The 15,180-nt window shown below is 53.1% G+C and overlaps 1 protein-coding gene across 2 annotated transcripts in view; it reads right to left on the bottom strand.

Moving 5' to 3' along the window:
- Positions 1-15,180, bottom strand: part of LOC101642974 (cadherin-13) — a 349,021-nt gene that overhangs the window by 47,241 nt on the left and 286,600 nt on the right. For both annotated transcript variants that reach the window (XM_045293862.1, XM_030886548.2), the window contains exon 5: positions 13,421-13,674. In XM_045293862.1, coding sequence (XP_045149797.1) covers positions 13,421-13,674 — 254 coding nt within the window. The remainder of the gene's footprint in view (positions 1-13,420; positions 13,675-15,180) is intronic.

Genomic DNA, 15,180 nt, shown 5'->3' with positions numbered 1-15,180 from the left:
CCTGGCTGGCTTCCTAGAGACGACCTCGCTCCCTTAGCAGAGCCCAAGTCAGGATCCAGGTATCCATCCCCCTGACCATCCCTCACTCTCCAGGCCAGTCTGCCCCCTCCCCAAAGTCTGTGTGTGTGGTCTCATGAGAGTAGCCATTGTAGAATGAGCTGATGACAAAGTGAGTGATTATTCAGCCCCGGCTTCGGCGGGGCCGGTGACCTGCAGCTGAGGTGTCTGGCACGCTGGCACGCTGTCTAGGTGCTGACGTGACAAATGTCCCCGGTGATGCTGCCGCCGCAGCCCTCGGCCCTCCTCCCTCCCAGCCGGGCTCACACATGGCGGGGAAGGATGTTTTGCCGGGAGAGGGGGAGAGGGAGTAATTAGATTGCTCTTGAATGTTACATTCCTCCTTGTTAATCAAAAATTAGTAGCTCTTAAAGAAAAAATAAACACGGCCCGGCTCCCCAGGAAGCTGATAGCAGTTCCCGTGGCCTCTTTAATTACACCAGACGAAACGACACGTGCTCACCGCCGCCCCTCACTCTTGGAATTGGCACAGGGAATAAGCAACATCCATCCATCTGTCCGTGTCTGGGTGGTGGAGTTGAAGGCTCTGGGTTTGGGAAGATTTTCCAAAAGGGCATGTGCCAGAGAGTAAAGGCACAATGACACAGGAAATACATCCCCCACACCTGCAGGTGGGAAGAGATAGATGAATACTTGTCCTGAGTCCCCACTCTGGTCCTTGGGAGTAATAATGGAGAATGGTCACTTATTCTCTGACCACTCCCCAACCTAAATTCTAAATAAGAAGGCCCTGTTCAGGGTGTGGATGCTTCTCCTGAGTCCCCACTCTGGTCCTTGGGAGTAATAGTGGAGAATGGTCACTTATTCTCTGACCACTCCCCACCATAAGTTCTAAATAAGAAGGCCCTGTTCACCTGGTTCTTCTATGCCTCTGGTGCCAAGGACAGAGCCTGGCATATAGTGCTCCCTCCACCCCAAAGCCAACCAAAGACAAAAGCCTTGCCCCAAGTTGATTCCGACTCACAGTGGCCCCGTGGACACACAGGGTTTCCAAGGCTGCCATCTTTGCAGAAGCAGATGGCCACACCTCTCTCCTACAGAGCAGCTGGTGGGTTCCACTTCTGACCTTTTGGTTAACAGCCAAGTGCTTACTTCACAGCACCACCAGGGTTCCTTCACTGGGGTGCGTACGAAGTCACCGTTAAACCGATGGAAGGGTAAAAGGATGCACGTGTACATCTACATCATCTCAAAGAGACCTTGTAGGACAGAGTAGAACTGCCCCCGTGGGTTTCTGAGACGGTAACTCTTTATGGGAGTAGAAAGCCTCGTCTTTCTCTCAGGAACAACTTGGTGGATCTGAACTGTTGACCTTGGACTTTGGACACGTGGTCAGGAGAGACCAGTCCCTGGAGAAGGACATCATGCTTGGCAAAGTGGAGGAGCAGCAAAACAAGAGGAAGGCCCTGGACAGGACGGGTGGACACAGTGGCGGACACAGTGGGCTCCAACTGAAGCACCCTTGTGAGGCTGGTGCCGGGTCAGGCAGTGCTGCGTTCTATTGAACACCGGTGACTGAGTCCGATCCGACTAGCTGGCACCTAACAATAGCTTCAACAATGTGGGTCACAGTACCTCCCTCTGGTGACTTAGGGGGTACTCCATGGAGCTGGGGCCTGGGTGGGGTGCAGCCGGTGACCCCAGAAGAAAGAGGAGCAGCAGGATCCACTCCTTTGTCGCTGGAAGCTCAAAGGGGAGGCTCAGAGGCGAGCGGAGCCTCGAGCGATGATTAAATGGAGATATTTCATTAGCACACAGTCACTCTGTATATTAAAGCCAAGGCCCGATGGGACTCCTCTCCCAGACTTTGCAAAGAGTTATTAAATATTAACTTCCAGGCAGGATTTACTAGGATCTGAAGGCTGCTTAAAACCTGGGCTGTGATCATTATTATTTATTTGTAATTTGTTCATTAATTTAGAAAAGGTTTATTTTATTTTACCTTTTTAAACTTCTTCACTGTGGTTTGCGTGGTTTACAGAACAGACTGGTTTTCACTCAGCAGCTCCTACACCTTCTGTTTCGTTGCCTGCACTCCCTCCAGGGCCCTCCATGTAAAGGGGCTCATCCCACTTCCTGGCTGGCTTTTCCCTTTCCAGTCAGCCGCCCCTCTTTCCTGGCACCCCCTCCCCGCCTTCCTGAGCTGGGTTTTTGGGGCAATGCTACCCTTCTGGATTTGAAGGGTTGATTGCTCACTTTATAGGCTTATCTGCTGAGCAGCTGCGAGGGGATCTCTGAGTTGGGTTCTGTGCACATGTGTAGGATGCACATGGAACATAAACATGTGAGGGTCTTTGCGATTTGTACCACAACACAACAAACACAACACAGCACAACACAGCGTATAACATACACATGCAAAAACACAGAGGTGCTTGGAGCCCCCAGTCTGCTTCCTTAAGTGCCCCCAGCCCCTGGGAAGAACCTGCTAACCAGGGGATTTGGCAGCTGACTGTCTCTTCCGCCTGGCCTGTGGACCCACACGGCGGCCCATGTGCAGAGATGCCAAACCAACAGTATTGGGACGTGCCACCAATTTCTGCGGCCCAGCATTCGCACCGGCTGGCGAGTAGGGGCTCTGCCAATTATAGGGAAAGACTTGTCCTAGGAGAGTCACCCTCTGAGGACAACTCTGTGCTACACTCTTTGAGCAAGGTGGTCATTGATCGGTTACGCCTGGGGCTTCCCAAGCCTCTCACCTGGATCATCTGGCTTCCCTTGAACTGCCAAACCAGCTGCCAGCAATGAGACTCCTGGTGGGAGGCCGGGGTGGAGTGGGGCATGTGTGTGAGGGTAGGGCTGTGCTCTGTGGGCTTTCCAGTAGAAAGGATTACCAGGCCTTGCTTCCTAGGTACCTCCAAGTGGACATCAACTGCCAACCTTTCAGTTAGCAGCCAAGCGCTTGACCCTTCACAGCACCCAGGCATGCCTCATTGTCCACACAGCTATAAAAATGACAACCAATCTACTGCCAATCGGGTTGAATGAACTCATAGCTACCCCGCAGGACAAGGGACAACTGCCCCTGGGAGTTTCTGAGACTGTGACTCTTTATGAGAGCAAAGCCTTGCCTTTCTACCACGGTGCAGTTGATGGTTTTGAACGGCTAACCTTGCAGTTATCAGCGACAAGGTGTACCCCACTACTCCACCAGGGCCGCTCCATTATCCATGTGACCCTATAAGTTAGAGGTACGGCAGGACTTCAGCATAGCTGTATTTTAGTGGGGAGGGGCATACAAGTCATCCTGTGACCATGGGTCCCCCATCATAAACACACTGCCGTTGAGTGGCTCTGACTTGCAGCGACCCCTAGGGTTTCTGAGGCTGCGGTATTTCCAGTACTTTGGACATGCTCTCAGGAGGACCCGTCCCTCCAGAAAGATGCCATGCTTGGAAAAGGCCCTGGACCAAACGGATGGCCACCCTGGCTGCAACAAGGGGCCCAAACATCCCCACGACCGTGAGGGTGACGCAGGAACAGGCGGTGTCTCATTCTGTGGTACAGCAGGTCATTATTAGTCTTTTTGAACGTGGTAGGCCCCCCCCGCCCCCCAAGCATTACTGGTGGGTTCGAACTGCTGACCATTTGGTGTGTCCTACTTGAATCTCAGACCTCTTCTCACCCATGTAATGTCACACAGGGACCAAGACCTTCCTGAAGCAGGTCTGTAAGGCGGGGGTCTTAGAATGAGGCTCCTGCCAGCACCCCCCAGCACACAGAAGGGAAACCACACAGTGGACCAAAGACTCCCAAACCTTTGGCCTCGTGTCCTCTTTTCAGAAAACAAAACAAACAAGATTCAGCACCCCAGGTAATTAAAATGCTTGTCCTACAGGATCCAGTGCAGGTCTGTGCTTTTGCAGCCCCACCCCCCAATTGCTGTAGGACCCCCCAGTGGTGGTGTCCCCCACTTTGGGAAATAGCACATTAGAGATGGGCCAGAGGGGAGGGGTAGAGAGAGGCCTCCATTGAAAACCCAAGCGTTGGGTTTCCTTCGGAAAACTGAGGGGCAGCAGGTGATGAGAAGCATCCTGTCTTTAGTTAAGTGGCTTTCTGCCTGTGGCTCTCGTCCCATGTCCCTGCCGATCTGTCACAAGCCCTCCCTGAGGCCTTGAGACATGTCCCCTGACCCAGGGCTAGAGGTGACTGGCCGGCAGGCTCAAGGAATGAAACACTTCAGCTACTTTCTCTGTCCTACTGACATCGATAGGAGCCCTGGTGGTGCAGTGGGTTACACGCTGGGCTGGCCACAGCAGGGTTGGCTGTTCAAATCCACCAGCCTCTCAGAGGGGAGAAAGATGAAGCTTTCTACTCCCATTGGAGCTACAGTCTAGGAAATCCACAGGGGCGGTTCTACTCTGCGCTGTAGGGTGGCTATGAGTCAGAATTGATTGCAAGGCAGTGAGGGTTTTTTTGTTTGTTTGTTTTTTAACTGACATCCAGGTGCTGCATTCTGAGCCAACACCTCCGTTTCTGTCGAAATCCTTGTCTGTTTCCAATGCCTTTATGGGGATTTTCTTTTCTTTTCCTTTCCTTAATATTTTCAGAGCTGAGCCAACGAAACAGCTCAGAAAAACATTTGTCCAGAAGCAACATTTGTCACCGACCCGCCCCTGACCCGGTTTGGGGATTGCTAGGGAAGTGGACAGGTTACCACAAGCCAGGACACGGTCACTGGTTCTCAGCAGCGCTTCGTCCTCAGCCAGCAGCCAAGTCTCTCGGGCCCTCTGCCGCTCAGCCACAGGACCCCTTGGCTTCAGCCTCTGTGGGCCGGAGGCCCGCTTGTCGCTCTGTCTTAATGTCCCAGCATCATGGTGTGGCTCCTCTTGCCCTGTCCCTTTGGCTTCACGCCACTGTGGCCGGGACTTCTCTCTTCTCAACACTTGTCCTTGTCAACACGCCCTGTGTTGGCGCTTGGAGTCCACGTGACCATCATAATCACATTGCACCAGCAAAGCCCAGTTGAAACCATCAAGCCAGTCTGGCCCTGACCAAATGGACAACAGCACCTGCTGGACGGATTTTTTTAAAAGGTGTTTGCTTTGTTTAAAACGCAACAGCAACAACAACACAATAAAAACCTTTCAGAGGTGCATTCAAATGGCCAGCTGCTTCTTGGCGGCTTCAGCCAGCTCCGCCGTTTAGTACTGAAAACGGTCCACCTCTAGAACATTCTAGAAGCAGGATTCTATATTTAGCCGTGGAGGATGTTAAAGCTTGAAATATATACATACCCTAACTTATTCGGCCTTGTTTTCCCACTGGTGTCCCGGGCCAGAAAATCTGATGGTAAAAATAAAGAGCGAGTGGTATTCATATATTTACTTCCGTAATTAAAACTTCCGTGGCAAGTTGGAGATAGAATGTATTGCCGCCATAAACTTCCCATGGAAGAACATTGCTTTAATTAAAAATGACAAAGGCCTCACTGTAAAACAATTCATCTGTATTTCAAACCCGATGACTGTCAACGCAGGAAAGATATATCTGAGCTCATTAAAAAAACAAAACAAAGCAAAAAAAAAAAAAATAAATAAACCCACGACCTCTCCCCAACCCCTGGTTGTTGGAGCCCGTTGCCCACATTTAATTAAGATCAAGTGCTAATAATATATTTTAGGATGCGGAGGCTCTTCTCTTAATTTCCCCAGGTAGAAGGGTTATTGTTTGGCCTTTAACTTCTGATTAAAATTTAAAGGGTGGGAGCCACTGCAAATTAAACTCTTAAATCTGGTCTCAGTAACCACATTCTGACTGTGGGGCCTGCAGTCGCCTCCTCTTTCCCCCCAAATGGGTACTTCTGGGGAATTTTGGAGCCTTGGGCTCGGAGGATGCCAGCGAAGACTGGCATGGGCACGTTCCAGCTGGCTGCTGTTCTTTTCCCCGTTTTACTTCCCATTGGTCTTGGAGGACGGCAGGGAGAAGGTCCCACGATTGGCGGGGGTGGTTTTGCTCAATTTCCCATCGCATTCTTTGGCCCGATCCCCCTCCTTGCCCCCATGGTTTCCTCTGCCGGAGCTCCAGGATTTGATTAAACAAGGCATTCAACCAAAGAACCCCTGACTTACATTAGGTCTTCCTCTCTCTTGATTCCACTATCAGAAGAGGCGGGCAACTCTCTCTTTGCTATATCTTCCTGTTGATAAGCGACATGCAGCCACGCCAATGGCAGCCAGAGCCCTGCCATTGGATCCACAAGACTTTCCACCCACCAGTCTGTGATCTTCCTGTATTTGGCATCATTGCATGTGCTGTGTGAGTATGAAGAGGAATTCATGGGCTAATATCAGACTTATGGGCTAATATCGAACTTACGGACTTGATCTGGACTGGGCTGGGTTGTTTTATTGATACATAATTATTTCTATATGAAAAGGTCTCTCTTACACATATATGTGTGTCAATGAATTTGTTTCTCTAGTCAACCTGGTCTAACACACAGGTTGAGTTTAGTTCCAGTCATGAATGGGGAGGTGGCCCTCCAATCTCTGTAGGACATAAGGACATTTTCACAAATATTAAATTTGTCATGATAACATGGTCACAATGCTAAGTTCCATAGACATTTTTAATTTATGAACTTCAATGCATTAACTTGGTGTTTTATTTCTATCTCTTGCTGTTAATGGACTGTCACTGGGGTCCATTGGTACTCTGTAGGCCTCTGGAAAGTCTGAAGCTCTCAGTGACGAGCCTAAAATGCTCAATGAATGAGATGGTGCTGAGGACAATCAACAACGTTACCCTCACTGAGCCTGAGGTCTAGTAGGGGCGATGGATCATCAAGTTGGGTGTAACGCGGATGACACAACCTCGCTTGCTGAAAGCGAGGAGGCCTCGAAGCCCGTGCTGATGAAGATCAAAGATTGCAGCCGTCTTTGACTTGGACGGCAACTCCACGTAGAGAAAACGCAGTCCTCACACTGGCCCCAAAGACAAACTCCTGATAATGGAGAAGTCGCTGCCTTTGGCTTAGATCCACAATCAGCGGTCCCGGAAGCAGCATTGCATCGGAAAAATCCCACGCACAAGACCTCTTTAAAGTGTTACCGAGAAAAGATGTCACTCTGAGGGCCGAGTCTGACTCAAGCCATGGTCTTTTCAGTCACCTGATAGGCTTGTGAAAGTTGGACAACAAATAAGAGCAAAGAAGAATGTATCTATTTGGATTATGGTGCCGATGAAGAAGGGGGTGAGAACCTCACGCCAGTCTGGCCAGCTTCCCTACCGGACATGTTAAGTACTGGAGTCACCCCACTAGCAGTATTTAGTACTGCCATCAGCATCTCCATCAAACTTGCAGGGGCTTGTGGGACGCTCAGCTTCTTCTCCGCTGGCCCCAGACTCCCAGGAGGGGAAGGCAGGCATAGAGGCATGGGGAGCAGGGTTTCTGGGGCCTCAGCTGTCAGCTGACAAGTGAGACGGACACCGGGTCGGCAAAGAATCAATTTGTGTCACCTGGCTCTTCTCGCTGGTTGGCTGGGGACCACTGTTCTTACAGCCCAAGGATATGCTGCTGCCCTTGCCTCCCTCCCTGCTTGCCTCTCTCTCCTTCTTCCCTGCCTTCCCCTCCCTTTCTCTCCCCTCCCTCCCCCTTCTGTTCCCTTCCTCCCTCCCTCCCTGGAGGCATTCTCATCGGCAGCCAATGGTTCTTCCTCTTAACATGCAAGGCCCCAGGAGACAGAAGGCTTCCAGCAGACACAGACCGGCTCTTCCTTGCAGACAGAAAGCCCATCCACCCGACTTCAGGCCAGGCCTGGGCCCACTTACAGAGACCCTGCAGGACAGCATAGAACTGGTCCCGTAGACTTTCCAAGGTTGCCACCTTTCCTGGAGCAGACAGCCTGGTCTTTCACCCGCAGAGCAGCTGGTAGGTTCCAACGGCCAACTTTCCAAGTCATCAGCCCAACGCTTAACCCAGGGCATCACCAGCGCTCCGTTCAGACAAAAACCCAAAGACGTAAAGCCCCACACCTGTTGCTGAGTCTTTCCTAACTCATGGCGGCCCTGGCGCCGTGTAGGGTTTCCGAGGCTGAGAGTCTTTCTGGGAGCAGACAGCCTCATCTTTCTCCAGATGGGCGGCAGGTGAGCTGTTGGCGGGCCAATGTGCCAGCAGGGCTTCTTGGAAGACCCACAGGGGCCTCTGCATAAGACCATTAAATGCATGCCTGACTAAAGAACTTTTTACTAGCAATCCTCCTTAGGACACCGATAGTCCATCATTCTCACTGGTACATTTCTAAGATTGTTGCATGTTTGCATCTTCTAAAATCCACCCCGTTGTTTTTTTGTAATCAAAGCAATCCACAAAGATGCCACGGCAGGCAGAGATGGTGCCTTATTCGCACCAGCCATTGTTTCTTTCTTCATAAAGAAGCCCAGAGTTAAAAGCTGGCCACATTGCTCTTCAGCCCAAACCCTGTCTTTCCCAGTGCCCCTGGCTGGCCCGTGTGGCCACGTGTCTCGTTTCTAGCCAATGAGATCTCAGTGGCTAGGTAGCGTGGCTAGAAGACAGGAGGCGTGCCTTCTGCCGCCATGTTCCTCCTCTGTGCTCTCTGGGTTGCAGACACGGAGGTGGGAGCCTTCTCAACCTTCTTGGACCACGAAGAAAAGGATGCCAGTCTCAGGGACCAGGAAGAAGCGCGGGTGGGCCCCTAGCTGCTTTGCAGAACTGCCATTCTAGCCTTGCAAGGTTCTGCCTGCTGTGGAGTTATTGTATGGGTGAAACCCCCCACCCCCCATCCCCCAACAAAACCCAAAACAAACCCACAAACCTCTCTCTTCTCTAAACCTCTCTCATTTTGAATTTTCCTCGTGCATGCAGCCCAACTTCATCCTCTCAGATAGAGTGCTTGGCACACACGTCTCGGGCTCCCAGATAAATGACCCTCTCCAAAGAAATGCGGCGCGGTGCTAGGTCATTGCCCGTGGGCAGGGACCATATTTTCTTCCGCGCAGTCCCGCATAGATTCCATGTGCAGACCCAGGCTGCGGGATTGTTTGCAAGGCTGCCTGCACCGGATGAGCTCCGTCTGAAAAATGCTCTGCCCGGGAAATGCTCACGGAGGCGGTAACAGGAGCTCCCAGATTGCCCGGAGATTCCTGAAAAAAGTTCGCTCAGAGGGACTGAACTGCCAGTCACATCCGCCAAGAAACCAAGTCCTGAACCTGAACCTGAGGCTGGGGCCCGTCCCGGTGACGTAGTTCCCTGAAAGAGGGAGTTTACCCAACGCAACCATCTGCATTTCGGCATAATGGTCAGCGGGCTGCTCTTTCTGACAACAATTAGCTGAAGCGATCGGTTGCTTCGGTCTGTTCCTCATCAGAGATGCTGCGCTACCACCGGGGATGCAGCCGGCCTCCTGGAGGACAGCCTCCCATCTCAGCCTTAACGTCACTGCACGCTGCAGGTTGCTTTTTTAGGGCATGTTGATATTTATACTCCAGGTAGTGCGGGCGGCAAGCCTGTGTGATGCCCCGGAAGCTATGGCATGGGTCAATAGCAGCAGCTCACCCAAGGCATGCGAAGGGTCTTGGGAGTAGCGTTGTGTGTGGCGTAGGAGAGACTAGGAAGAAAGGCTTGGCGATCCACTTCTGAGAATTTAGCCAAAGGAAAACCCCGCGGATCACAACAGAACACTTGCCCGGTACAGTTCTGGGAGAGAAGGCCTCTAGACTGGGAGTCACTCAGGATGTACGAATGGATGAGAATGGCTACGAGGAGGGGAGAATCGCAGAAGATGGAGACAGAGAAGAAAGGAGAGACAGGGCGGGGGGAGGGCGGAGGTAAACAGAGCAAGTGAGAGTCAGGGTGAGGGAAAGAGAGGGAGAGAGGAGGGAACCGCGGAAGGAGAGGGGAGAGGAGAGAGGGGAGAACAAGAGAGATGGATAGAACAACATGGGCATCGCCCAAATCAAACCATCTGCCATCAAGTCAATCCCAGCTGCCAGAGACCTTGCCAGGACACCCAAACTTTACAGGAGCCAACGGCCTCATCTTTTGCCCACAGAGTGGCTAGTGGCTTAGAACCACCGACCTTGAGCTCAGCGGTGCAGCACCTAGCCCACAGCGTTGCCAGGCTCCTGATACAGTGACACAGAGAAACACCCAGTATCTCCCAGCACTGTGCAGTCCAAGTCCAATTTGCGCTGGGAATCAGGCTTGCTGGGAGTCTGGGGAGCAGGTGCTGGGCCAGCATCTGTTTGTGTGTGTGTGTGTGAGTGTACGCGCACACGTGTGAAGAGACCACTGTTCCCAATGTTACGTTCCACCCCTTCCCACAGCCCACTCCCCAAAGATTCATTAAGATAACAACAGTGACAGCCCTGCTCGCAGGGGCACCGTGTCTGCCCAAGAATCCCAGGGAGCTCGGTGCAGATTCTTAGAAAACTGTGGCCGCCTGGCCCCCACGCCTGCGCACAGCCCCCACCGGGTTCGGCACCTTTGTGCCCAGGATCAAAGGCTGCAAATAATTAATCAGCCCTTGCTTCTCCGAGTCCTAGAGACAGTGGCTCCACCTGTCATGGGTGTTATTTGGCCTTAGCTGAGCTTGCAGTCTGCAGAAGGGAGAGAGGGGGCTGGGAGTCTGGCAGGGGTAGTGTTGAGAGAGAAGAGGTCTAGCTGCCAGCAGCCTGGGCCACGTCTTTTGGGTGACTCTGGATCCAGTAGGAGGGAATGTGAGGAGAAGCAGAAATGTCACCCGCCCCCATCCGTTTCAGACTGGGAGTGGGATTTGTCAGGACAACGTCCAGACCATGGTCTGTCTGGGCCAGAACTCTGGGGCACAGCTTCCGCCTGTTTTCTGAGAAGATTCAGGAACCTGAACTTGGCCACCCTGACCCTCTGCTCTCCCAACCCCTCAGCATCCATTCCTGTCTTCCGGCGAGAGCTTCCATGTTTCCTTGCGGAGGGGAGCTGGGAAACTTTCCTGTAAGAATGAAACCTGCTTTTGCCACCGGCAGCAGCCCCTGGCCTACCCCTTGGCTGCCTGAACCTGCACCATCTCCTCCGGTGTTTGGAATGGAGGGGGTCGGACATACGCGTATGATACACGTGTCTGGTACTTGATTATTTGTGCTTCGTCGGAGGAAGCGTTGGGATTTTGGGAGAGAGATTAATGGCTTGCGTTTGTGGAGATGCGCGGGCATGGGGACCGGTGTGCTGATTTCAGACTGTTATGAAAACCACATTCCACGCTGGGTGGCTCGCATCCAGTGGCCTCAGACACGCTGCAGGGAATGACAACTTAATTCCATCTCATTACAAAAACACTCTCCTCCTGTGCACTGGGCAGAGCTGGAGGAGTGAAAGGAGAGATTTCTGCAGACTCTAGTTTTTTTTTTTTTTCATGTCAGCCATTCTTGAGGTTAGAACCCAAGGCACAGGGTCCATTTCTCTAGCCACCAAACAGCTTCTCTGCTTCCTCTCATTGGACAACTCGGAGAGGATGGGCTCAGCAGTCCAGTTCTTCTGGCTTTGATCCCAGTCTTATCCCTCTGCCACCAAGCTGGGCAGCCTTGAGCAAGGGCCTCCCTGAACTTGAAATAGAGACCGTCCCTGCGTTACACACAGCATCTGTTCCTGACTGTGTCTAATTTGTAGGTCAGTCAGGACAGGTTCTCATTTGAGCCGACTTATGGAGCCCTGGTGGCACTATGGGGTGTATTGGGCTGGACGTTGGAGGTTCAAACCCATCAGCTGCTCACTGAGAGGCAGGCGATGCTGTGCGTTAAAGACCGACAGTCTCAGAACCCCTCTCTAGGGACGCTGTGAGTGGAATCTACTTCATGGCAGTGGCCTTGGGTTTGTCTCTGTGCAAGAAAAAGCCCAGAAGCCTTTTCAGAGATTCTCGACCTGCACGCGCAGCCAGTGGAGGTGATTGTGGTGAGGGGCTTGTTGCCGTAGGGGTTGGTTCTGGAGCTCTGATGGCGTAGTGGGTCTGATAATTGCACGGTGAGAATGAGAATCCATCAACTGCTCTAAAGCAGTGGTTCTACCCCACTTTCCTAATGCCACGACCCTTTCATACAGTTCCTTATGTTGTGGTGACCCCAAACCATAACATTATTTTCATTGCTACTGCATGACTGTCGTTTCACGACTGTTATGAATCGGGCGGCCCCCGTGAAAGGATCGCTTGACTCCAGGTTGAGAACCGCTGCTCTAAAGGAAAAAGACAAGGGGTCTGCTCCTGTAAAGGGCCAGTCTCAGAAACCCTCAGGGGCGGCTCCACCCTGTCCTGCGGGTCAGGTGAGTCGGCACAGACTCAAGGCAGTGAGCTTGCTTTGGTTCTTGGAGGGGTTAAGTCACCCATTTCAACCCGGAGACAAATGGACAAAACTGTAAAGGGCAACGAGGAGTTGACCATCAGCTGGCCATTTGTAGTCAGAGGGCTGTCTGCACCCGTCTTTGTAAACGGAGTTAATCTACCTTTTTCTCCACCTGTCAGCCTGTTGTGCTGGGGTGTCTTGCATGTCATGATGCTGTAAGTGATGCCGCAGATACGTCAAACACCAGCTGGGTCACCCATGGGGGCTGGTTTCAGTGGCACTCCCAGATTAAGGCTAGGAAGAAAGGCCTGGCGGTCTGCCTTTGAAAACGAGACCGTGAAGACCCTGTGATCCCAGGCTGCTTCCTGAGACTCTGACGAGCTTATTGCAGATGGATCGCTGGAGAGGGGCGGCACTCCTGGTAGAGTAGCTCCAGGCCCTCCAGTTAATTGTGACCCCTGGCCACGGGATACACCTGGTCCTCATATCGTCCTAGGCTGTACATGTTTACGGCGGCAGACAGCCTTATCTGGGCTTGAACCACTGATTTTCTGATTAAGGGGTCCAGCGCTTAGTCTGCCAGGGCTCTTTGGTCGAGGGCCAGTGACAATGGGAGCAACCCTGAGTGAGAAAAGTGGACACAACAGCCACTACAGTGGACTCAAACACACCCGTGGCCAGGGAAGTGGCTCAGGAATGCGCAATGCTTTGCTGTTATACATCAGGTCCCTGGGAGTCGAGCTGACTTGATGGTGACCAAAAAACACCATGATTTTCTACAGAGTGGTAAAGATACGAGGAGTCAGGGTTCTGAGATGCCCAAGCCCAAGGACAGAGGTTACTTTGTTGTATTGTGGACTCGGCCTGCAGCCGTCCCCCTGGCGCTGGTCTGTTGCTGAGAACCAGGTCCGCCGGCTCTCTCCCTGTGTGCTGTCCACTGCAGCCTGTTCACTACGATTCACTCCTCCAGTCCCCCCCACCCCCAGATCACCCACAAGTGTGATTTCCCGGTGTTTGGTGTCAGTGATTTGAGAAGAGAAGCCGCGCTGCCCTTCCCCGGCTCGCTCACCTGATGGTCTGATGCTGCAGGGAGTCGGGGTCTGTGGCGTTCAGGGTCAGCAGCACGCTGCCCACAGAGGCGTTCTCCCGCCTGGTCACCGTCATGGGGTCCGGGTAGAACACGGGGCTCTCGTTGACATCCAGGACGGTGATGTGGACGGTGGCCGTGGAGCTGGGACCGTAGGTGATGTCGGGGACCAGCGGGTCCTCGTTCTCCACTTTGATGAGCAGGGTGTGGAACGCAGAGATCTCATAGTCCAGGGGCTGCAAGGAGAGGGCAGGCTTCTCAGGAGACCAGGAGGCTACACCACCCCTAGGCCGGATCTCAGGAAGGGAGGCTATGTGCGCTGGGGCCTGAGACATCCCGCCGGCAGTGGGGGGCATTCGAGGACCGAGGTGGGGCTGAGCCTGATGCAACTCTCTTTATGAAGAATAGGAAGCGCCCAGAATTAGGGATCTTTCTGAATGAGAAATAAATCACAGTGCAGGGCCTGAACCCTAGAGATGGAAGGCCTTTTCTCTGAAATCTCCACATTTGGGCAGCACAGGCAGGCGTCCTGCCGGTCGCCGCAGCTTCTGATGCTCCTGGGGCCAGACAGGTGGGGTCCCAAACCCTACGCCCTGCGGTTGCTGATTTCAACGATGTATAACGGCTCCAGGTGACAGAGTAGAACTGACCCAAGGGTTTCCTGGCCGGCCATCTGTGGCTATGCCTTCAGGAGGGGCCAGTCCCTGGAGAAGGACTCATGCTTATGAGACATGTGGCCTGGTGGTGAGGACAGTGTCCCTGCTCCAAAAGACACAGGGCCAGGGTCAAGTCTAGTCCTGACCAGCTCGGAGACCACTGGCAGATCTCTGCACCTCTGGGCTCTCAGCTTTCAACCCCCTGAAGCCCCCGTGCAGAGGGTCACTGCCACCCCCCTGGAGGCCCCATGCAGAGCGTCACTGCCACGGTTTAGCCAACCTGGTGTGTGGCGGTGGTGGTGGCAGGAAGCTGTTAGGATGGCGAGGCGGGCGGATGCAGGAGGTGAACATCCCAGGACCCCTGCCCCACTGCTCTGCCTCCTCAGGGACCCTCCTGGGCTCACCCTCCCAGGGTGCTTCCCAGGGATAGAGCTTTGAACAATACCAGAGGGAGGGGCTCCTGAGGAGCATAGGAGACAGGAGGGGTGGTGGGAAGAGACAGGGGGGGGGGCGCCCTGGATTAACAAGCAAGGCACACCGACCAAGCCTGACCAAGCTGTGCTTTTCTGGAATGTGAATATCCAGATTGTTTATTTCGCTTCCTGCCGCTGCACGGATGTAACGATTCCCGTTGTACAAGGGCCCCGGGCTGGGCCCTCCCAGAGCTGGGAAACGCAGGTCTCAATTTCCAGTCACACCCCCCGCCCCACCGGGCAACCTCTCCCCGCGGCCCCCTTTGGGTTAAACGCTCTTGCTCATCTCGGGCGTGCAACCTTATTAATGCACGTTGTCTGGCTCCGGGTCTCTGTGTCAGGAATGGGAGGAAATTGAAAATGCGTGCGAGGGCGGCTACGGAGATCCAATTCAATTAATATTTTATCAAGTGTCAAGAGAGGCTATGGGCCCTTGTACCGGAGGCTCGACAGGCTGACCCAAATGGAGAGGATACAGGGCCTGTGGGCATGTGGCCCAGAAGAGGGAGGCAGGATTTCTGAGCCTGCGATGTGTTTGGGGATCAAGGGTGCTTTATGGAAATTCCCTTCTCCGTTGAGAACAGCAGAGGAAATAGACCTAACATGCAGGGTG

The sequence above is a fragment of the Echinops telfairi genome, unplaced genomic scaffold, assembly GCF_000313985.2.
Source record: "Echinops telfairi isolate 266 unplaced genomic scaffold, ASM31398v2 ScPeMD7_2291;HRSCAF=2852, whole genome shotgun sequence".
Lineage (NCBI taxonomy): Eukaryota > Metazoa > Chordata > Mammalia > Afrosoricida > Tenrecidae > Echinops > Echinops telfairi.
Note: the sequence above shows the minus strand (reverse complement) of the source record. Positions and strands in the feature narration are given on the sequence as shown.